General features: G+C 44.1%; 1 protein-coding gene across 1 annotated transcript in view; it reads right to left on the reverse strand.

The window, feature by feature from the left end:
- The window catches only part of rspo3 (R-spondin 3), a 27164-nt gene continuing 1125 nt past the window's right edge, over positions 1-26039 (reverse strand). The window contains exons 2-6 of the mRNA XM_080745637.1: positions 12019-12201; positions 10935-11078; positions 9873-10019; positions 9016-9201; positions 1-1121 (exon numbers count right to left, since the gene is read on the reverse strand). Coding sequence (XP_080601763.1) covers positions 886-1121; positions 9016-9201; positions 9873-10019; positions 10935-11078; positions 12019-12201 — 896 coding nt within the window. The 3' untranslated portion in view covers positions 1-885. The remainder of the gene's footprint in view (positions 1122-9015; positions 9202-9872; positions 10020-10934; positions 11079-12018; positions 12202-26039) is intronic.

The raw sequence follows: 26039 nt of genomic DNA on the forward strand, positions 1-26039 counted from the left end.
AGGGGCTTTATTGAAAGCACAGACCCTGTTTGCACCAATAGGCAGTACCAGTGACAGATTCAATTATTAGTCATTAATTTTGGCCAAATTAGCTTTTCCCTTCCAACGATACAGAAGAAATAATATATATTTTGGGGTTTTTCCCCCCCTTCTGCAGCCTTTTTCCAATGACAAAACATTCAGTCCAATTGACTTACATAATGACAACATGCAGCTACATCTGTTCCATTCTGTCACTGGTGGTGGTGATGATGTCAGAAGATGACAAGCAAACAAGTTTTTTTTTTTGTTCTTTTTTCTTTTTCTTTTTTTTTACAAATTACACATCAAATAAGCAAAATTGTAAAGACATCTAAAGAATAAAAACAACAATAAACAAAGATTCTACATAATGTCACAAAATCTACATAAAAAAAGGCGCAATGTTGTACCTGGGCCCCTTTAAATAACCATATCAACAAGCACATAATATAACCTCAATGTCCCTCCAATACGCATGTCCATCCATCTGCCTATCAGTCCTCCACTTTTCCCAAATGTTTGCTCTCTTTTGTCTTGTCAAGTCACAACAGCAGTCTTATTTCTCTAATGCATTTTAGGGAAATGCAAGTTGGGTCAAAAGCGATGAGAGACTCTCTTAGTGGTGAACAAGAGTCTAGGGTGGAGAGGGTAGAAAGTAAAGGATTTTTAAAGTCCATAATGGCCCAAGCCTTGTGGCCGAATGTGCCCCATCTTTCTTTGTGCATAAACAGTATATTCAAATCATACAGATAGCAGCAGCACCCCTGCGGTGAGGGGTTGTGGGGGGCAGGGTGGGGGTGGAAGGGAGGAGAAGGAATTGGGGAATGAAAGGAGGAAGGTGGAGAGTCATTTGAAGGTGGAGCACTACTTTGCGGGGCTATCCTCCTCCGGTGAGGCCAGGTGTGTGTCTTGGCCTCTGCGGTGCCGGTGCTCTGTTTTGTTCCTGTTCTCAGAGTCTTCACGGTCACCCGTCTCTCTCTCCCTCTCTCGTTCCCTCTCTCTCTCGCGTTTCCTCTCCCTGCGCCCTTCCTGGCTGTCCTTGTCTCTCCGGTTGTTGCGATTCCGCCGCTCCCCCCTTCGCTCGGCCTTCCTCCTGCCTCCTGGAGAGAGCGGAAAAAGGATAAAGTCAGCATGTCATGTAGAATGTGGGACTACATACTGTACAGTGTAGTCCTCACCACATCATGTCATCTGTTTTTGTTCTGGCTGGTACTGAAGAGGTTTCTCTCTGTGGTCCAGTGTCCATGAATACTGTTCATACATTCATTCCAGCTAAGCTGTTTCAAACCAGCATCTGCCAAATCAGTTTAATTTCACACATAGCCTTGGTGCGTTGGTCTGTTAACAAAAGTGCTGTTATTCTGAGTTCTCCTCACAAGGGGAAAAACTGTGGTGGACTTTTACAGAATAATGAAAGAAAGAAATGTGGAACTCCTTGAATGCAATAGATTGCATGGATAATTTAATGTTTAAATGTTTATAACTTCCATAGTACTGCAATGTGGTAGCCTTTGACATTAATTCATGCAATGTTCTCTATTCACCACAAGATGTCAGTCTACCCCCACAGACGGACACCACACCCTGTCAGACTTTCAGCTGTTGCAATCCGCTAGTCTGATAAGCAGGCTTTGTCCAAAATAGAAAGCCTTTAAATAAACCCCCCAATTTATCTGCTCTTGCAACACCATCTCATAAACAAAACAAGGAGTTTAGGAATGCTGGAGGTTTATCTGCAGCAGCTCAGGCAGAAGTTATTAATGATAATAACAAGATACACCCCCAGGGCGAGTGGAGACAGATCTAGCTAGTGAAACCAGGGGCCCTTTCCTGTTGTTGTGCTGCTGCTGTCCATGTGTGACTGGAGTGGAGCACCACAGCCTGCTTGGATGGCTGGCTGGCTGGCTGGATGCATGGGGATTGTGAAACTGCTGAAGTAGGCAGTAGGCATGGACACAGGGGGGAGAGAGAGAAAGAGGGGTGATAGAGTTGGAGCAAAAGAGAAAGACCCATATCTCTTTCTTCCTCCCCCGTCTGCCTCATAGCACCCCCCGTACTCCCTTCCTCTCCCTCTCTCCATTAATCAGCCCAGTTCCTTGCCTGGACCGGGCAGTGGGGCTCACCATTGCTCTGCCAGTCCAGACCTGACCCATACATTCCAAGGGTCCACTCAAAGCGATACAGGGCCCTACCAGCCAACTGTGTTTAGTCTTTGACCAGGAGTAATGAAAGACCTTAGAGGTAAGGAGACACAAGTTGTGAGGGGGAGAGGAGATGGCCCCTGCACCCGTACACACATACAAATGAACCTGTATGTACTCACATATGCATATGTGCACTGTCTGTGTGCGAACGGTGCAGTGTGAAAGAGGTTTTGTTGAAAAATTAAAGCAACAAACAAAGTCCACTAAAAGGGATGGATGAATTGATGGACAGATAGCGTATCTTGGTGGTCTGACTCATTTCGACTCATCACTCTCCCCTTTCAACACAGGAAGTCCTCTGGGTTCACAATGTTTTCTCTGCCTTGACACCATAACTATTTATAAGATCAACAGATTAGTCACACTGTATTCTCTCCGCTTTTGCAGAGCCAAAGTAGAAACCTAATCCATGCCAATGTTGAGATCATTAGGGGGAGCGTTTATCAAACCAACCTGGATTTTGTTAGTTGGACTTGGAACAGTTTTTGATCAATCTTGCATGTATTGACAAGGGGCGCATGGACACTGAATTAGGTGCTTTGGGTGTTTTGGAACACTCTACATACACTTATCTTGTTTTTTTTTTATGCCAAACAAAATCTTCCCTAAAACAGAATTCACATGATGTGATCTTTAAAGTATAGATTCTAGTCTAGTATTAAAATGTATTCCAAAATCAGAGATATACAGCATGTCAAGTTTAACCACATGAACCCTAGCATCCCTATTCTGTGCATGTCACAATAGGCAAAAAAATAGCCAAACAAACATATGGCACACATCTGGGAATATTCAGCAATAATAGCAGATCTACAAGCTCACAAAGAAAATATGTATTTATCTCATGTGAATATCCAAGCTTGGTCACGATAATACTTCACAAAGCAGATAGCTCTTTACGATACCAAAATATCATCTGGAATCAATTGTCTTCAAAATGTGTAGGGATAATACTGTATATACTGATGTAATACTGAGGTTGTACTGTGATGCAGATGGAAATCTCTCTAACCAATCCCACCTCACGTTATGTTATTTTCCATTTACACTATCAGTCAAATCTGGAGTGTTAACTCTGAACACGTAAAAAGGGAACACTCCGGATTTTACTGTGTATAGACTACGATGCACTTACCGTATCTGTGGTTTTTAACATCGACCCACAATCCCACGTCGATGGGAAAATAGAACATTTCTTTGAACTAGCTGAAGCAGTTGGAAAAGGATCATGTTACTGATTATAGGATCTCTCATGCTTAATTTATAGTCATGATATAAATCATGCTTTAGTAACACAATGAGGTGGTGAATCTTTCTTGTCATTTGAAATTCAAGTTGCTAATTTATGGGCTATTTAATTCTGTCCCTAAATTGTGTAGAAAAATGGTTTGTTGTCTGGTCTCAAGATGCAATGTGATCTATGCTTTTAATATCTCACAGAAGCCCTTCATAAGATCTCTACCAATTAAGTATTCTCTGATATCTTTATTGTATGTCTTCAAGAGACAATACCAGCTGTCCAAGTGCCAATATTATACACAGAGAAAGAGAAATAGACACCAATGTTTAAGACAACTACCTTCTTTAGGGTATACGATTACTGTTTCTATGTTCTCTAATAATTAGGTGACGAAAGGAATGCATGCGGTCATTTGCGCTATCCTCTCTCAATCTCTTTCACATCCCTAATTATATTTTAAACCCATTCATGGCTGTTAACTCTGCTGAAAAGATGGTTGTAACGTCTAGAACGCTCAAATGTTCACACAGAGCACATTGGCCAGTAAACTGTACTGCCGAACGGGGCCGAGGGGATTTACTGGGAGAGAAGCTGTCATAGACCGTCTGGCATGCTGGCACTGGGAGTGAGAGACAGACAGACAGACCAGGAAGTACACGAGAGAGTTGTTGTACAACCATGAAAATAACAGATTTCAGAGAGAAAAAACAGTAACGTGAAAGTAAAAGTTCTCTGAGAGCAATATGGTCACATGACAAAGTATATGTTAGGCTTTAGTGAGGGGACAAAAACAGTCAGGGCTAGTGTGTGTGTGTGTGTGTGTGTGTGTGTGTGTGTGTGTGTGTGTGTGTGTGTGTGTGTGTGTGTGTGTGTGTGTGTGTGTGTGTGTGTGTGTGAGAGAGCGTGCGCGTGCGCGTGCGCGCGTGTGTGTTTGTACAATCAGTGTAATGATGGCACATCCTCCGTGGCAGGCGTGCTGTCGTCCGGGGGGCTTCTGGCGGGAGCCAGGCTGGGATTAAAGGCTCTGGCCTGTCCTGTAGGAGGAATGCCCGCCGTGCGGCCGCCAGCATTATGTGCAGGGGGTGGGGGGTGGGGGGGTTGTGTGTACGTGTGTGTAACGTTCCTCACTGACTAGTTGCTGCTGGCTTGTGTGTGTGTGTGTGTGTGTGTGTGTGTGTGTGTGTGTGTGTGTGTGTGTGTGTGTGTGTGTGTGTGTGTGTGTGTGTCGGCTGTCAGGGGGTGTCTCTGTATGTGAGTGTATATGTGTAGGAGGGGAACCACATGTGTGGAGGGGTGAGGCATGATTGTGTGTGCGTGCGTGCGTGCGTGCGTGTGTGTGTGTGTGCGCGCGTGCGTGTACGTGTGCAGGGGGTGGCCTGTTTAAGGGGTTAAGTTTGGCAGAGGGCACCCAATCTATCCGGCTAGAGAGATAGAGAGGTGAACAGTAGGTCGATCGGAGGACAAATTAACCAGCGTTGACTTGAAAGGCATGGAGGCGGGTGAGGATGTGTATAAACATTCACAATCTCTACCCATGGATAAGGGATGAGCAGAGCCAAGGTTTTCCCCTGACATTCAGGGCTTGCATTTGTCTTCTTGTTTCCTGTTGCTTTCTGCTTTTGCAAGACGATATCACCCACTTACAGCTTTTAGGAGCTAATCACTTCCTCCTGGAAGTTTGATTTTTTACTGCCAACTCTTGAAGACTTGATATCACATCTGGATATCACAATCTATGTAAAGCGCTTTGGATTAAAAGCGCTATATAAATGCACCATTTACCATTTACCATTTACATCTAAAGACCTTTACACACCAGGGCCATGACGAATAAATCATACCTAAATGTGAAATACTCGCAGTCGAGTTATTTGCATCAAAACTATTAATATAGTTAATACTTCCTTCATTCAGGCTAATACCTTTATTCATAAGTGTGGAAACTGTGTGGAAACTGAGGAAAAAAATCATCTGGTTTCGAATAAAAATTACACCACTTTATTGCCAGATTTTCTGCCAAATTAATCACCTAAAGGCCTCTCCATACTTCGACCGAAATGTTCGGTGAGTTGTGTTTTCCGATGTGCAAATTTCCGAACTCCCGTTCGGTCCCAATGCTTTTCAGAAGTCCCGAGGGATATAATTTTATGGTAGAAAAGGACCTTTTGACCGAAAACGGCGGTTTCGGTCAAAGTATGGACAGGCCTTAAGACCACAGACCAAAAAAAAAGCAGATGCAGAATTCCAAAGTGTTGCTGTGAATCTTTTCATCGAACTGGTAGATATTGAGGTGATTGGTGAGATCATGAATGGAGAGAGAGAAAAAAAGAACATGAGAACGGGTCGGAAACCATGACGGAGAATGAACAAGATGTTAAAAGAGAAAGTGAAAAGGTAAAGAGAGGCATTAGACTGGCAAAGTTGAAGGATGTTGAATGTGCAGAGAAAGTGGAGTAAAGATTTTTAGGAGAAGAGTGAAACAGAGTGAAAAGCAAGTGATCAGGATGCAGGAGAGTAAAGGAGGAGGATGAGGAAAGTCATCCGACAAGTAGGAGAATAAATGGGAGGATCAAAAAACAAGTACACATTAAAACTGTGATAACCGTTATGAGTTTACTTCTGTTCTTTCGTCGTGTGGCGGTGTAGTGCAGCGAAAATACTTCACTTGTAGATCGTGTAGCTTGTAGATTTGCTATTTTCGTAATGATGATGGGGAGGACATGAGAAGGGGTTCTACTGGGTGGACCACTAATCTGCATAGCGTGTTCACAACATGAGAAACCAGGAATGAACACTGCCAGGACAGGTAGTTACTGTGGTTGTAACTCATGTTTACTGGGGACACACCTCGAGGCTGGGGCAACTGGGTAATCCCACACGGTGGCAAGGTCGATAACCATACACACACACAGCTTTGTATCCATCTCTGACTCCATCATTTTACTATAGGCTCAGGATTGATGATGCGGGGTTGGGTGGGGGTACGGTGGTACAGAGGGTGGGGTGGCTGAGAGGGATGAGATGAGGGTGTGGTGGGTGGGTCAGATCAGGGAGAGGGTGGGCCAGGTGAGGGGACGGGGTATAGGTGAGGTTGAGAGAGGGGAGGGGCGGAGTGGGTGATGAGGGGAGGAGGTGAGTGATGAGGGGAGGCGGTGGGGGAGAGAGGTGACGGATGGGGTGGGGTGGGGTGGCTGAGAGAGGTGGCCCGTTGTTTTCTTTGGAGTGCTATAGTGACGGGAGGGAATGTGTGTATCCGTGTGTGTGTGTGCAGGCGTCTGTGTGCAGGGGGACAAGCTGAGGGAATGAATCGAGAGTGATAGAGAGTGTGAACAAGGGGGAGTGAAAGTGGCAGATGGAGGACAGTGAGACATGCACACGCACGCGTGCACACACACACACACACACACACACACACACACACACACACACACACACACACACACACACACACACACACACACACACACACACACACACTGAGGACTAGACAGGGGTGACAGAGGGCACATTTCACTGTCTGTGTTGCAGATTGGATCCAGGCAGTTGACTCTCTTTACAAATTACCACCTAGAGTGTGAGCCTTGTAGTTATTTTAGTGAGCCATGTTGGACATGCTGTTTGTTGTGTATGTGTCTAAAGAGTGTATCCGTATCTGCTTTGTCTGTGAATGCGTCAGCACGGGACTCCCTCATGCTTTGGTGAGTCACCCAGGTTTGCCTAAGCCCTAACCTTTAACTTAAATAAAACTATGCCTAACCCTAACCTTAACCCTAATCCTAACCTCACAGAAACTATACCTAACCCTAAACTTAACCCTAATTAACGAAAAAGTCGCCAAGTCGACTCCCACCAGAGAAAGTCGAAAGTCGAAAATACTTTCGTTTGCGAGGCGTTGTGAGCATGTAGATCTGCTATTTTCACAATTTCTGCCTCTATATATTTGACAATTTGGACAATGTTTAATTTGTCATTTTAGAGGTATTAAAAAGTCCTTAAATTGGCACTTCTAGAAATGTGAAGATACCCTCTATACACTTAAATTTTATGTTGGTTTGATTACAGTTGAGTGAGAAAACAATTTTTCACATTAAGTTAATCATCTGGGGACCCCCCAAAATAATTGGGGGGTCGTGTGTGGTGTGATGACGTCATCAAACGATAAAGTCGACTTCAACTAAACTTTTTACTGAGTGAAGTCGACTTGCAAAAATCACAAGTCGTTAATGCCCTAGTGTGTGTGTGTGTGTGTGTGTGTGTGTGTGTGTGTGTGTGTGTGTGCGCGTGCGTGCGTGCGTGCGTGCGTGCGTGCGTGTGTGTGTGTGTGTGTGTGTGTGCATGTGTGTGTGTACCAGCAGCAGTGGGGATAAAGCAATTCTGATCCCCAGTCGCTGCGTGCCTCCCTATGGGAGGATGTTGATGTTGAACTGACCAGTCTGGAGCTGAATGACAAACACATGCACGCACACGCACACACACGCACACGCACGCACGCACGCACGCACGCGCGCACGCACGCACGCACGCACGCACGCACACACGCACACACACACACACACACACACGCACACACACACACACACACACGCACACACACACATCCACTGTGTTTGTTCTGTCAGAGTGTGAGGCCCCAGGGGACTGGATCACAGCCTCCTAGCCTGTCTGTGATCTATCATTTAACTACATGGACGACTGAAAAACAACCAGCCACAAAACACCACTTTAATGATGCGCAGACAGACAGACAGACAGACAGACGCACACACACACGCACGCACGCACGCACGCACGCACGCACGCACGCACGCACGCACGCACGCACACAGATACATACTGGCATGCATACACCTTCACACGTCTTAAACGCAGTGATGGAGCTGCGTGCACTTACTGTACACTTGCGTGCACACACACACACACACACACAATACTAAATCGTCATAAAGACACATGCCTTTATTTCTTTTTACGGCTCTAGTCTGAGAAGCATTTTGCACTCAATTCATTAGAGATGATCACGCGATCCCATGTTTATGAGAAGCAGAGCGAGCGGTTTTACTGTTTAAATATCGAAAAAGGTCTCCGGGGAAAAACACACAACAACCCTATTGCAACATCACACATGTGTGTCCCCCCCTCTGTCCTCCACTCTAACCACAATGAAAATCCTCTGAGTAAACAGCCATAGTCCCTAACGGAAGAATGACTAGTTCAGATTATACAGGCTGAAGCAGCGAGTCTGGGTTTCATAGAGAACTGAAATGCTGCCATATTACAAAATTATTAGAAGCATTGATAGTCAGAATGACAGGAATCGACAGCAGCTGCACAAACAGTATCTGATGTGTAAACAGTTTTAAAACTTTGGTGATTTGGGATGGGATACCAATATGCGCATTGTTTTTGACACTTGATAACACTATCAGACAGGCCATTAGAATGCCTGTGATAAGATAAGCCAGACACATAACCACAAAGCTTCACCTCTGCGCCACAGGATTTTCCTTCTTACTCACAATCATCAATCAATAACATCAGCATTACATTTACCTGGACATCTCCTCCTTTTGACCAGGCACTCTTTGATCTCGGAAATCTCCGGGCAGGGGTTTCCGAAGGGTGATGGGTACTGGAGGACCTGCCGTGTCCTGGTCTCCTGGCCCCTCTTGAATCCACAGGTTCTCCCTGCCCGAGCACAGGGACTCCACTCACCCCACTCACCCACCTCACAGTGCACTGTGGACCACGGTCAGACCAGTGGAGGAAAGAAGGCTGATGTCAGTGGCTTGTAGGACGTTGTTTTGTGTCAATACAGTATGATATCCTAAAAGAAGATTCGTTTCTATTCTATTCTATTCTATTCTATTCTATTCTATTCTATTCTAATTCATCCTGCGATATTATTATCCCCTGCATTTCTTTCTAATCTGATCTGTATCCTTTTTCTTATTACCAAAATAGTTTTTTGACCATACGTTTTTCAGATATAGTACAACTTGCTTGAACTGAGCACTAGCTGAGCTAATGGTTTGTTGTGCCTATATAGCACTATTGTGTTCTCTCCTGTTTTTGATAATGATAACTTATTTTATAAAGTTAGGTGCAAAGGCTATGAGCGAGTCTCATTCTTGTCCAGGGTGGATTAAATATATTCGACTAAGGCCGATGAACACCTTAAGAAAAAGGTGCACAGACAGGATAATAGAAAAATCCAGGCGTAAAAGGGAGAGAGCGATCCCACAAACTAAGTCTGGAACCAAACAAGTTCCAGACAGTGTTTGTTTGGGATTAACTTTATTTGCCACTGGGCTTCATGGGAATGACATAATCTAATTCCGATATGTTGTTGTATCTCACACACACTCACATCATTCTCACACACACACACGCACACACACATGCCTGACCTTGTGGGGTGCACTCCATGAGCTTGTCATCGGGCTCGTAGTCTTCGGGACAGACGTGGTGGCACCTCCCCACCAGCTGGTACAGGCCTGGCCGGCAGCGCGTGCATGTGTCACTGTTCACACACAAGTCACACTCCGCAGGACACTCTGTAAAGCCACACACACACACACACACACACACACACACACACACACACACAAACACACACACACACACACACACACACACACACACACACACACACACACACACACACCGTGAAACCCTGACTGTTAACCACTTAAACCCTGTGTGATCAGCCGATCTGCTATTTTCCTGGGAAAGCTTTCGCCACAATACGAATGCTGCAGGTTTAATTGGTTCATTCAACTCTGAAAGTGAACAAATATGGAACCAAATGGACCCATACCGGTCCATTTGGTTACATTTGTGCGATCTCAAGAGTCACAAATGGATATATGAATGCTAAGGATATCATTGTGTATGTCAGTGGTTCCCAAACCTTTCAGGTCGAGACCCAAAACAGAGATTAGACGTTTGCCCGGGATCCAAACTAGTGGAAACAGTAGATCTACCAGCTCACAACTTGAGCTTGATGGGCTATTCTCACTACTTGTATTATTATTATTATTATGATTATTAACAAGTTTTTCTTAGAAACCTTTGAAATATATACAGTATATCTTTTAAATGTAGGAAAAACATGGGATTTTTACTGGAGTCCTGACCACTAATGGGTCCCGACCCACTGTTTGAGAGACTCAGTGGTGTTGTTTGATTGATTGATTGATTGATTGATTGATTGATTGATTGATTGATTGATTGAAGACTTTATTAGAAGTTTGCATAGAAAAAAGTACAGTTTCATGACGGTACAGTTCACTGGTACAAGGTCAACTAAAAGGGGATCCTAGGAAAGCACTTGGCTTATTTACACAGGAAACCATTGAAGTATCTCATATAAAAAGTACTGTGTACTGTACAACTAACTGTATGTAACCAAAATTGACGATCTATCCCCATATCACCCTCTGACTACTAATCACAGTATAAATACTCACTGGGGACGCACTCCCTCTGCTGGTCGCTGGGGACCAGCCCCTCAGGGCAGTTCTCCAGGCATTTGCCCAGGTGAAGGTAGAAGCCTGCTCGGCAGCGCGTGCAGAAGTTCTTATTGAAGCAGGAGTCGCACTCCGGTCTGCACTCTGACAGAGAAATGCATGACAGACCCACCACTGGCGTTTATTTAACCGCACAAGTTATCGTGTGTATACTGCCTTTTAAATATACAGGGTGTCATTTATGTTTGTGTGTGTGTGTGTGTGTGTGTGTGTGTGTGTGTGTGTGTGTGTGTGTGTGTGTGTGTGTGTGTGTGTGTGTGTGTGTGTGTGTGTGTGTGTGTACACGTGCATGCACGTTGGTGCGTGTGTGTGTTTGTGTGTGTCTGCGCGTCTGGGTGTGCATACTGTATGTGTGTGTATGCCATTGGGAAAGGAGAATATAGGTCACTGCAGACAAATGGAGGTCTTTTACTGGGTGGGTGGTGACCCTTGTTTCCAGTACAAGGAGGATTTGAACAGGGAAGATGATCCGACTTTGCAATAATCAGTTTGCTAAGTTTCGTGAGCATGTCTGTAGGCCTATCTGGCAAACAGGAACATATATCACTAGCATTGGGGCCAGTAGGGACTGCCACTGGTTGCATAGCTGTTTCTTTTTCTAAAGAATTGTATATGGACAGAGGACATGTATTTTGACAAGGTCTCAGAGCCAAATAGCCAACTTGTGCTTGTGTTTATTATGTGCAAGTTAAAACATACCATAAAGAGGACAAATTAGACTCATGACAAGTTTGAGATACTTTCTTGTGCATGTGTTGGGGGGGGGGGGGGGGAGCTAGTGTGCTGCACAGGTCACTAACAGTATAGTATAAATATATATTTGAGAGTATTATAAAACAACTGATGTAATTATAAAAGCTTCACAGTGAAGTCCTAGTGTAGACCGATTCATATTATGTCATATGTGATGTGTGGTGGGCTTATAGACAGTCTATTTATGGCGTGAAGGCACGCGTCATACGATGGATTGTTTAAGCATGAAAGTGAGGATTTTGCTGTTATTATTTTCATCGTGGTCACTTACTGGTGCAGGTGTTTCTGTCTGGGGAGCGTGTGTCATAGAATCCCCGGGGACAGGAGGGCACACACTCCCCTATCTGCTTCATCCCGTTACGTTGCAGATGCATGAAGTAACGTGGCTTGCAGGACAGGCAGCCATTATATTCTGAACAGGTCTGACAGCCACTCCGCTGGCAGTCCGTGCTCTCTGTTGGAAAACACATGGAGAGCAGCGTTGATTTCATCGACTAAAGCTATGACGAAGAATATTCGTTGAGCTTTTTCACTGACGAAAACAAAATAAAACTAAGCCATGATGACTAAGATTGAGACAAAATATATTGGCAATTTCGTGAACAAATAGAAACTAGACTAAAATGTTAGGGAGGGACTACTGGAGAAGAGATCCAGTAGAACCAAAAGACAAGTCAAGTCATTTTATGCTTGGTTGCGTGTTGAGTGGTCTGAAAACAGCAGATCTACAAGCTCACAACGTATTGCGCTGCAAAGCGGTGTAAGCTTGTAGATTGGCTATTTTCAGCATGCAAACAAGTGTGAAATCAGGCATTGCGACACCATCAAGGCCCGCCAACATACATTTTAGTCGACAAAATGAACTGTAGATTTAGCCGACTAAAACCTTATGATATTTAGTCGACTAAAACTGGACTAAATCTAAAACATTTCAGAATACTAAAATATGACAAAAACTAAATGACATTTTACTCAAAAGACAATGACTAAAACAAAATCAAAGTTGCTGTCAAAATGAACACTGATGGAAAACAATGGAAAACACAAGCACCTCAACAAAGTGAAGATGGGCCATATTTAAGTGGCAATTAGTCACCAGCTAGTTGCCCGTCTTCTTGCATAAACCTTTTAGACACGTACATGCGTGCTCGCGTGCACACACGCAAGTTTTGTGGGTACCCAAATAATAATGCCAGTTTCCCATTTGTCAACTCACATCTGAAATAAGTCTTTCTGTCCGTGCCTGGGATCAAACCAGAAAAAAAAGAAAGAAAAATCTTTAAGTGGGATCTCTCACATATGGATCAGTTTTAGGACTTGGGAAAAGCAGCAGGAAAACGAATGACAATTTTTTGTCTAAACCTGAAAAGCAGGTTTTTAAAAACAAATTACGACTGATGCCATCTATGAATTCAAGAAAAGTAGCCCCAAGAGAGCCATTAGGGGCCCCAGACAATAGTTCAGGAAGTCAGTTTGTAAGATATATGGTCCAATGTCTTATAATTAATTTAGTTCAGCTTGACCTCGAATAACCTTTTCTATTATGCTTTGAAGATCAAGTGTGTGTTATGTTTCGCATAGATTATGACCTCAAAAGAGAAGCCAAGCAGCTGAGAGCTAACCGTGAGGTGGGTTTATTTCTACACTCAAACTTAACCTAACACTCGGGATTTTGCAATAAATATAGCAGCGTACAATGGTAATATGGCTCTATCATGTTCGGTATTCAATTCTGACTTTTAGAAAGTAACAAAAGAAGAGATGAGAAATTACCAGCTTATACAAGTATGTTGCACTGTACTGTACATGTGTCGTCCTGTTTGCATTTCTGTTTGCATTTACATACAAACCCCAACCACAAAGAAACCAAAGATCCCTGAATTTGTAGCTAAGAGTGAACTTTGAATATATTAATGGTGAGAAGCAAGTCTTCCTGTGGTAAAAACAGAATGACAAAGAAAACCCAGATATTGTCTCATTTTACAGTAACATTGTGAGCATTCCTTGGTACTTATTCAGTGATACAACTCTCGCTCTCTCTCTCTTTTTTCCTCTCTCTGCCCTGTCTGTCTGTCATTCCATATTATGATGATTGCAAAACGTTGCACCCTACAAAGAACGTGCAGGCAGATGGTCTGCACTCGGCAACATCCTAAACATCCACAAATTCCGAAGCGCCTATATACTTTAAATCTGTGTGTGTGTGTGTGTGTGTGTGTGTGTGTGTGTGTGTGTGTGTGTGTGTGCGTGCGTGCGTGCGTGCGTGCGTGCGTGCGTGCGTGTGCGTGCGTGCGTGCGTGGATATCCAATATATTTTTCCATGTGTTTAGCAAACTTATAACTATAGTTCAAACCTTTACGTTACAGTGTAAGCACTGTGTGGTAGTCCACAACCACATATAGGAACAAAAAACAAGCATTGCATTTTGAATGTTTTGAATGACTCTTTGTTCTGGAGGAGATGCTCTTCAATGAGCTGAATTTCAAATGAGCAGATTAAAAGAGATCCAACTTTTGGCATTTGTGTGGTGCACCCGTTTGTTGATTTTAAAATGCATTTGTAGACAACTTCTGATCTATTTTAAACATACACTATTCACTATATATCATGATGGTTGGACAAACAGTACCAGAGATATGGCCAGGTTTCTGATGGAGCACATCCTCTCTCAACATTTTTGGTGAACAGCTATGGGCCGGATTCACAAGCCAATCGACAATATCCATTTCTGTTCAGTAATAGTATACCAAGTTTGTGACAATCTTTCCCGTCCAAATCAACCAATTCCCAGAGTGAGGTATGCTGTATGGGCCATATTTTATAATTATAAGACCTCCTGGGCAGGGTGTTTTTTCAGTTTTGATCTATAATGCACACATCAGGTCAATTAGGATATTCTGGGATTGATGAGTTTGACCCACGGCCTGACATAACATTTTAGGGTAAAGAATTTTGGCTCTGTATTAGACATATCTAAGCGGACAGATACACAAAGCAACGCAAACATGCATGCAAACAGACAAACACAAAACATCTGTACAGCTACTGGATATAATAACTACAATAACAAATAAAACAGATAATAACAATTACATTCACCCAGGCCAACAACGTTCTTGGATGAGTTTCTGAGAAATTTAACAAAACAACGTATAATTTCCTTGTCTGTCAAGTTCTGACAAATTTGTGCAAAGAAAAAAATAACATAACTCACAGTTAATATCTGTTGTCCGGGGTTATTTTCCCACAGCATCCAATTGTCTCTAAAACACATGTCCGTATTACTGAAAAAGAGAATGTGATTTCTCTCTAGGCATACTCTGACAAAGGTATAGGCAGGGTGTCTTATCGAGATTCATTGCTGCTGCTATATTACTCTGGTTTGGAGAGGAAGCATTTTTCAGGACAAACACATCTAATTCTTTATGAGGGGTCAGTGGGTCATTTGATTGACTGGTGTAGCCTACCATGTCAAATATGAGATTGCCACAATAATTGCACATAGTCTAACTTATTGTGGCAGTGTGTGTGTGTGTGTGTGTGTGTGTGTGTGTGTGTGTGTGTTGCGTGCGTGCGTGCGTGCGTGCGTGCGTGCGTGCGTGCGTGCGTGCGTGCGTGCGTGCGTGCGTGCGTGCGTGTGTATCTATCTGTCCGTCTGTATGAGGCCGATCTTGGAAACTGCTAGACCAATCGGTATCAAACTTTTCATGAATGCTGCCAGTAGGCCATCGAAGATACTCCACCCTATTTTATTTTTTTCCTTCAAATTGGACTCAAGTTGCCAGGGTGGTGCTCCACCAGCCCACTTTATGGTTTGGCCTATAACTCTTTACCCTTAGGTCATGAAATCAACATAATTTCCCCTGGATTCCTTGAGAATGATTCAACTGCCTTTAAAGTTCAAGGTGGTTTCTGTCCTCACTTAAAAACAACTACTACTCTTGGTTCCGGATTTTGTCAAAACTCACTCAAATCACTAAACATTATCTCTGTAATCAGAGGAACATATGTGTCATAACCATTTTTCACATTCCATTCCGGAGGAGGGGCCTACTTTACAAAGAAGGCCAAAATAACATGGTCCGATTTTCACCAAAAAGGTACTCACGATCTGCAGAATGGAGAAATCCCCCGTCAAGGGCGCGTGATTATGGATCCCACTGGGAAAGATGGATGGAAACGGCATAGAGCGCTCGTTTTCACAGTTATTGTCCACGACATTGCAAGCGGCGCGAAGGCCAGCGGACCTTGGTCCTGCTCTTCGCCCCCGAGCGCTGCAGGCGTGAGTGGGGCGAAGCCGTGGTGAATGAAGCCGTGGTGAATGCAATCGTTATATTTATGCCCAGGCCGTAAGGCCTGGGCAAGCGCACGATAAACGCAATGATAATTGGGTTTTGGTGCACCTCGTGCGGTCCAAGAGACTACAACGGAGCGCTCCCTACGTCCGGTTCAGCCAATCACAAGCGTCCGGGGCGTGGTTATCCATCTTTCCCAGTGGGATCCATAATCACGCGTCAAGGGCGTCTTATGGGGCGAGGCTTCCCTGTTGCCCCTTACTGGGCGGGGCTTCTTTCGTTTTACAGGAGTTGGGCGTCACATTCTAATACAGGCCGAATACCCCATCTCATCACCAGCCTCAGTGGCTTGGCTTACTTCGCTAATCATTAGACTCCCAACCCACACTTCCTAAAAACAACTCCTACTTGTGCCACTATTTTTCCGCCAACCACGGGGGGAAATAAATGAGCCACGAGAGCTAGTCACCGTGCCAAACCTTGCGAAGTTCGCTTGAGCTGACTCAGCACCGCCCGATAATCATGTTGTGGGGAGCGTGTTTGCCCCAACTGCCACTCAAACTGACAACTGCGTTGGGCTGCTGGATGTAAGGGATTGGGCTCTGTATAGATTCCTGCCTTGAAGGGTGAGTATCTCATGTGCTTGTGATCTCAGGTGTCATGTGACAATGAGCATCAACCTGGTTTTTGTTTGGCTTCCAAATGTAGTGCCAAGAGGTTATCTTATAAAAAACGCCATACTGTACATCATGAACACAACATCCAATCAAGCACAGATTGCAATCACATGTGGAGGGGCCTGGGTCCTGACGGCTGCAACCCAGCATGGCAGAGATACCGGTATGCACACCGCATAATTATGTCTCACTCTTCATTCACTCTTCACGTTGTTTGTAAATACAATATATACTGCATTCATTGATCCAACAGATCCATATCAATTAGCCATTATATTAAGGTAATGACCAGACCTTGAGAAATTCTCTAGGAACATGGGCATTGGGCAACATAGGTTTAGTTCAGCTTCAGCTATGTGCTCCGGCCTTGACCTTTAACTGCCAAACTACAGTACACAACATGTCATATATTATATAGTTCCATTATCTTATTTTGTGAATTGACAAGTATATTGTGAAATATGTGCGTCGCACATACAAAACTACATACACACAGAACATATACGTATATGTACATATGTACGTACATACATTCATAGGCCTATAGCTGTCAGGCTATTTTTGGGCCTATAAGTGCCTGGACTGCAGGTGTTTACTAAGCTCATAAATGTCCTGCTAATTACTACAAGCTACAGAAATGATCTTTTCATGAACTTGTATATTTAAAATAAGGTAATAGGATCCAAATCTCAGGGTAACATGCTAATGGAGTCCATTCTTTGGTAATTGAATAATAATCCAGAGTATCAGACCCAGGCATCCATTTACTCACATCATGGAAAGTTTCCTGTACTGAATACACGAATGTTTTTTTTTTTTTTTTTTTTTTTTGGGCTTTTGCCTTGATTGATAGGACAGTAGACTGACAGGAAATGGGGAGAGAGATGGGGAATGACATGCGGCAAAGGTCGTCCGGGTCGGGAATCGAACCGGCGACGCCGCGGCAACCATGCCTATGTGGCGGTGCCCATGTGGTATGCGCCTTGACCAGTAGGCCACCGGACGCCCCTACACGAATGTTTTATTGTTAAGATCCTGTAATAACGTATGTATTTTAAGAATGTGCGTTTTGTTTTTCTGAGAGAAATGCTTTAATTTATCAATTAATGTCCATGTCATTAAGACTTCACAATACAATAGGCTCGTGAGTGTGTGCTGCTGTCTGTCATTTTCTATCGGTAATGTGGCTGTATTGCTGTTAAATACTAAATCTAAAAAGTCTAAATACAACTGCAACACAGATGAAAGCACCTTAGAAGATAGTTTCTGGTCCTACACTGCAGCTATATCACTATACCGGTATTTATGGGTACAGCAGTCAAGGAGGTTTGTTAAAGTCACCCCTAAATACAATGTTTCAGTCCAAGAGCTAATGCTGCCAAGGGCATGCAGGTTTGTGATGTGATAGGAAGGGTATTCCTATCATATTGTACAGAGGATGACAGAACTTAACAGATTCATCCATCAGCGAAAGCTTGTTGCACTCCTGCTCTAAAACTCCATTCCCATTTGGACATTTGATCCTTGGGTCCCTTTTTGTGTTATTCAGCACTAAATACTTTATACAATAGATGCTACAAAGAGATGCCCAGAGAGAGATTTCTCTCTCTAAAACACATTTTATGCCACTGGGTTTGAGTTGGCAATTCTCCCACTTTTCTCAGCTCAGGACTTTGCTGCCAATTTGCCATATATCATGGTACTGTGTTTGACATATCTCAGCAATCTTTACAACTGCTGTCCATTTGCCCACATGTGTTCCTGCCAAGCAGCCCTGATTCAGAGAAGTCTTAAGACACAGGAATTTGGCCTTGCCCTTGCACTTGCAAGGGCAAGTGCAAGGGCATTCCAGGATGTGATGAGCCAGCAGCCATGCAGGTCGGACGCGTTTTTTCTCGCTCCTCAACTTCTCGCCGGAGCCGCCGCCGCGCGCCAGTAAACTACTCACCAGGGACAAAGGGATGGATATTTTTATCTTTTCTAACGTTTCTCGTATGGTTTACCGACTCATGCTTGAGTTCACCGTGGATCCCACATAACTTGGATACGATGGATTATGTGCAGGACAGAGAGGAATCACACAGTGATTTTTATCTCCACGGTGGGTCGGAATCCAAACACCTTGGCTACGGGAGAATGACTGTCTTTGGTGCGCTGATCTCAACAAAGAACAAACCCCCAGTTGGCAGTAGTATGGACAGAAGGTCCTGTATTTACTTTTTGCTGCTTCTCTGTGGAGATATAGAGACCCACCCTGGCCCGGTTGCAACCCGACAGATGACTCGCAGACTCGCCGCCGTTCTCGCAGCCGCGGATGGTCTTTCCACGGTCGACTCATCGCCATTGTCGACCAGTGAGGTTACCAACACGGCCAACTCGGAGGAACCACGGATCCACGAGGGACCACCCGACCCACGGAGCACCTCGGACGTCGGTGTGTCCACCCCCGCGCCGGCTCCACCACCCGACATCGTGGCTGTTGGTGCCCAGTTCGCGGCAGTCGGATCCCCGGAGATTACCAGTACCACCGAGCAGGATGTCCCCCCGCTGGCCCCGCCACCCCCCAGGGATCGAAACCAATCATGGCTGTTGGCGTACCTCGGCTTTGATACAATCTGCGCCGGCGCCGCCACCTCGACACCTCGCGCCGATGAAAGAAGCTGGATATCCCATTGTCTAGGTTCTCAGACATCAACGGGACATGACCTCCCCCCCACCCCCAGCGCCCCCCTACCCCCAATACACACGGATGTGGACTCACACACAGGGGAAACCCCCTCCCCCAGCCCTGATAATGGCTATTTGAACACCTCAGACATGAAAGGTACTTTTGTGAAAAGAGGACTGAAAATGATTCATCTCAACATCAACAGTTTGAAACCCAAACTGGAACAAATCAAAGCTATGTTTCTTGATGGTAAGGTACACATTTTAACCTTCTCAGAGACTAAACTCGATGACTCATTCTCAGATACTAGCATTGAAATAGCCAATTACACTGTCATTAGGAATGATAGGAACAGGAAGGGAGGCGGTGTTTGCATGTATATTCACAATGATTTAAATTTTATCATTCGCCCTGACCTACACCACAGCTCTCTTGAAACTGTATGGGTCGAGATAATTTTTGAACATGCTAAAAATATACTAATATGCGCAGTCTATAGACCCCCTGACCAGAATGACTTCTTTGAGCTGTTTGAGGAGAGCTTAGCAAAGGTGGACGGTATTGAGTATTATGCTTTGGGCGACTGGAATGTTTGTGCTTTGCGTAAAGAAGCACCCCTGTTCAAGTCCTTTAATGGGTTATGTAATCAATATGGTCTCACTCAGCTCGTTACCGTACCTACCAGGGTGACGGAGCACTCCCAAACCCTCATAGATCTCATCGTAACCACAGACAAATCCAAAGTCACCGCTAGCGGGGCTATTGTATGCGGTCTTAGTGATCATTACATGATCTACTGTACGCGTAAAATACACAAACCCAAGGCTAGTGGTCACAAAACAGTGGTAGCTAGAAGCCTCAAAAACTACTCCAGTGAGGCATTAAATCACACACTAGCGAATACTGACTTTTCTTCTGAACTGAATTGTACAAATGTCGAAGGAGCATGGTGTGGTTTTAAAACCAAATTGACCAATGCTCTAGACGACGTGGCCCCCTTGCAAACCACCAGGGTTAAAGCCCGCCAAGAGCCATGGTATAACTCAGATATAGCCGAATCAGCTAAACTCAGAGACAAAAAGTACGATGAAAAACGTAAGTGTTGCAAAAAGCTTAGGAAAAAATTCAACCCTGACCTCAAGATCCAAATCAAACATCTTACTGCTCAGTGCAAGAAACTCAGAAACCAGACGATCGCACTATGTAGATCCGCCCAAAAAGACTACATCGACACCAAAATCGACGAATACAAAAATAAACCACGAGACCTATGGAAGTTGCTTAACAACCAATTAGGCTTAAAATCTAAAAACATATGCCACAGCATAAACATCAAAACGGACGCCGCTCTCATTTCTGACAAATGTGAAGTAGCTACCCATCTTAACAAAACCTTTACCACCATGGCCCATTCACTGGTTGAAAGACTGGTCGCCCCATCTGGGCGGTATGGTATAAATTTTGTTAAGAAATACTACAATAAACTGGGTGTCATAAAAGACAGTTTTAAACTTGCCACAGTGACAACTGATGAAGTGTTTAAAAAACTGAGCGCCCTACCTCAGCACAAGGCCACTGGCCTTGATAAAATTCCAGCTAGATTTCTCAGAGATTCAGCCGCCACCATTGCTCCAATCATTACCCACATAATTAACCTTTCCATCGAACAGGGTCATGTCCCACAGGACTTCAAACTAGCAAAAGTAACCCCCCTGCATAAAAAAGGTAGCAAACTAGACCCTGGAAACTACCGTCCCGTTTCCATTCTCAGCTCCATATCCAAAGTCATGGAGAAAATAGTCTACGAACAGATTGCAAGATATCTCGATGAGAATAATCTGATTTACGAGTTCCAATCTGGATTCAGAAAATCTCATTCCACCGACACATGCCTTCTCTATTTGACTGACCAAATCAAACGCGAAGCGGATGACGGCAAATATAGCGGCATGGTCATGATGGACCTCCAGAAGGCATTTGATACCGTAAATCATTCTATTCTGATTGAGAAACTAAAAGCCATCGGTCTTGACAGCGCAGCAGTGAGTTGGATGCAATCTTACCTGGTGGGGAGGGAACAGGTGGTGGAGATTAACGGTACCATGTCCCCCCCCCTCCCAGTAAGCTGTGGTGTTCCTCAAGGTAGCATACTGGGGCCTCTGTTGTTCCTAATATACGTGAACGACATGGCATCTGCTTGTGACTGCAACCTGTTCCTGTTCGCGGATGACTCGGCTCTCCTAGTCTCGGGCAAGGACCACTTGCAGGTTGAGAAGACACTTAACTCTGAACTAAGTAAGATCTGCACATGGCTTAACGACAACAAATTATCAATTCACCTGGGAAAAACGGAGTCCATCCTCTTTGGAACAAATCATAACCTCAAAAAGGTCGATAACTTCACAATCAAAGTGGGTGACAAGGTCATAACACGAAAAAACGAAATCTCTTACTTAGGATGTATCCTGGAAGCTAATCTTTCCAGTGAAAAGATGACTTCTAAAGTAATAAATAAAATCAACCAACGAACTCGTTTCCTACAGAGGATAGCCCCGATGGTCAATTTTAACACACTGAAGACCATAGCTGGTGCAATAATCCAGCCCCTCTTTGACTACGGAGTCCACGTATGGTATCGTGACGCCCCACAAGCCCTGAAAACTAAACTCCAAACAGCCCAAAATAAACTAATTAGGGTCCTGCTTAGCCTTCCCTATCAGACTCACCTCACCGCTACTCACCAATTAAGAGTGGGGTGGCTCAGAGTAGATGACAGAGTACAGCAGCTTGCAATGGGCCTGGTGTACAAGATACACTACACCACTATGATACCCAAGTACCTGTCAAAATACTTTATAAACATTAAGGATGTCCATAATTACAACACCAGAGGCAGCGCCACAGATCACTTTCAACCCAGAGTCAAAACCAACAAAGGGTCAAACTCTTTTTTCTGCTATACCACCAAAATGTGGAAAGCCTTACCGAAGGCCATAAAGGAGTGTGGATCACTTGCATCCTTTAAAATTGCCCTGAAAAGCCACTTACAGGCAGCAGCCGTTCGCAACTGGTAATAATGAACCTAGCCCCAACCCTACCCTCCCCTGCCCCTTCTTTGTATATACTGTTTGTTTAAGAATTACTGTCTTTGTTTTGTTTTTCTTTACATATCTACTGCATAGTACTGTGTTCTATCTGTCTGTCATTCAATGTTATATGAGATACTTAAATGGTTTCCAGTGGAAATAAGCTTAGTCTTTTCATGGATCTCCTTTTAGTAGACCTTGTACCAGTGAACTGTACCGTCATGAAACTGTACCTTTTCCTATGCAAACTTCTAATAAAGTCTTCAATCAATCAAATTGCACCAACACACCCTCAGCTGGGCAGCGGTATCTTGCTTAACATACCCACACACACTGACACACTCACTCACATAATGCATAAACACATGGACACATGCACACACACGGCACGCTCGCGCACTCACACACAAACACGTGTGCATCTGCACTACGCATGCATGCACACATGCACACATGCACGCATCACACGCACACACTCACTCACACACACACACACACACACACACACACACACACACACACACACACACACACACACACACACACACACACACACACACACACACACACACACACACACACACACAAGTTCGACAGAAAGAATATTAGTTTTATAGTATAATAGAAGACAGGTGGAACCACAGACAGTGATTCTCTGTTCAAGTTTCACAATGAATTCTTTAATGTCTTCCTTGTCTTTTTAAGGTTTCCATCATGCTACACAATGGATGCCCGTCCCTTCTCATTGTTTTCCCTTCAGATTAAATCTAAAATCTGTGGTTAGTTTGTGTGTGTGTGTGTGTGTGTGTGTGTGTGTGTGTGTGTGTGTGTGTGTGTGTGTGTGTGTGTGTGTGTGTGTGCGTGCACGCGCGTGCGTGCGGGTGGGGGAGGGGGGGGGGGATGAGTACCCATGCATCATCACTCACAGGAAGCCTGGAGATCTGACCCAGCCTTCTCATGGTAATTTTGGCCAGTTGACTGAATGGTCATTGACTCTCTCCTCCTCCTGCCCCTTCCTCCTCTCTGAGTATATTGTGTACTCGTTCACCCCCCTCGCACACACTCTCGTTTCCTCCATCCTCCTTGATATCTGTGGATGCATCCGATTTATGTCCAACTCAATTCAATCAAAGCTTACTCCGCCAATCGGGAAGGCAGAAGTTCACTCTTGCTTAACGCCCAATGCAGAGTGAGTGCATTTCAGTCAGATGGGTTCATATTAATTACAGCTCAACCGAGAGTGCTGGTATCTCATCTCGGGACGCAGGCTCATCAGAACATAGTTACTCTTGTTATAATCCTGAGGAGACTGGCTACTGACCCAATTTTGGTCCTGGAATTGTTTTAAAATCAGGTGTGACTGTAGTCAAAACATAATCTCTCTCTCTCTCTCTCTCTCTCTTTCTCTGTCTCTCTCTCTCCAGTTTTATGTCCTTTTCCATTTCATTTTCAGACAGATATTAACATTTCAAAGGATCTCTTAGCTTCTGGAGATGTATGGTTAAAAGCATGCAGACTGTAGTCCACTGTATCTGCATCTGTCCTACATTAGTGACAGCAGGATTTCTGTACAATTCCTCTTGGGGGTGCAACAAAGTAACGTCTACAGTCAACACATACAGTATGGGGTTTTAACTCCTCTCCAATGTCTGGGGCGACTTTTGTCTGTTTGCTCTATTTCTGCTGAAGACTATTATTGAACCAGAGCACGGCTGATCCTTGCTTACCTCAAGGAGCCTGAACCAAATTATATTGGACTGAACTGAACTGGGTCTGGCCTCCCTAAAGTGGGCACAGCTCCTCCATCATTTTAAGTACATCTCAGTGCTCTGCGAGCCGAGCATAACTCTGTAGATGCCAATACATAAACAATACATAAAAACAATGTGTGATTTCACAATCTATCACTGTAGTGTTAATTGCTGTTGTACACCTGTTTAAAAGCACTTTTCTTGGTCAGCGAGGTTTCACATATAATGGAGCTTACAGTATATGCAAACTTTTGAAGAGATAGAAATGGAGAATGAGACTTCAACCACAGGTGGCAGAGATAAAAACATCACTTTAAAGTCTATTATTGCACATCATGAACAGTTTTAAGCCACGCTGGCAGGTGATACATGGAATATTCCAGTTATCTCTGCTCTCCTCCAACAGACTTGGTCAGAATGCACATCTGGACACCCTCAGTGATAAAGTGTGCGTAGGAAGAATACAAAAATATACTTTATTGATACTCATTTCAGAGTGTCATGGAAAAACGCTGGTCATAGCTCAAGAGATGAGACATAATGTTGGACTGTATAGTGATATATGGCATATGAAATACCAGGAGATTTAGAGGACCGTTTCTCAATATAGTTTCTCCTTTGTTCTTCTGATGGACCTACATTTAGTGTTATCTCAGATTGTGAGTGGTAATTAAAGTGAGTTATGATTTCCATCTTAAGTAAGCATAGCACAACATTCAGAGCACAGCGCAATATCTAAATAGAAAGATAGCAACCTGCTTTGTAAAAATCCCAAAGTGATCCTTTCTCCTCACTTTATTAAACAACTGCATAACGTGTAACTTGTGGAAAGCCAAGTAGCCTATAGGCTTCCTATATTGTTTCCCATTTCTGTCAGACAGGTATCTGCATTTTGCTCAGACCAATGCATCTCTACAGTCTGTTGTACAGAGTCTGGCTGAGTCTATCTGACTCACTGCACACAGGGCAGGGGGGAACATGACTGATGTTGGAAGGACTCAAATGATGAACAGACAAATAACATAGACCTATATAGCTCAAAACATTCAGTGGAAGAAGGGGGGGGGGGGGGGGGATAACTAATTACACTTCACACGTGAGCGGGTCCTTGAATATGGGTAGGCTACTTACTTGAATTGGGCGCCCCACACAGCCTTGTGCGGGCTACTGTTCTGACCGCTAGAGAGCGACGGGAACTAGCGGACAGAATGCAAAGCTCAGCTACCAACTGCAGCGTCCAGGATGGATGCATCCACATGCAGAGAAATTCTCCGGGACTGGCTTTTTAATGGTAAGAATGAGATCGGGTACCGGGATTGGATGCAATGGTAAGGTAAATGATTTGAATGGCCTGTGCGCTTCAAGTTGTTGTGCTCAATGCGCAATATAGGACGACTTAAAGCTGAATAAATGTAGACTAATTGTAATGGATCGTATCAGAAAAGGGCCAAAGAGTTGGTTGCTTAGAAATCGTAAGTTAGAATTACAGGGATGTAGCCTTTAGAGTGCAAAATGTATCACTTGACATGCAGATTTGTTTCTTGTTTGGGACAACGCCATTATTTTGGGCAAACTGTAGGCATCTTTCAGCAACTGTAAAACCCTACGGCAAAAAATGATTAGTAGACCTATACTAGACACAGTCGGGATAAGAATTATTAAACATACTCAATTCATTAAAACATATATTTTAAGTTAGAATAGTAGCTTGAACTCGCGCTGAATTTGCGGCGAGCAGTGGTTCTCAAAGTGGATTTCAGTGACTCTCCTTTATTGTTCCGTTATGGGGGTCTAAAAATTGACCCCAAAGTCAA

Source organism: Nannobrachium achirus, assembly GCF_963921795.1.
Source record: "Nannobrachium achirus genome assembly, chromosome: 2".
In the NCBI taxonomy this organism is placed as follows: Eukaryota; Metazoa; Chordata; class Actinopteri; order Myctophiformes; family Myctophidae; genus Nannobrachium; species Nannobrachium achirus.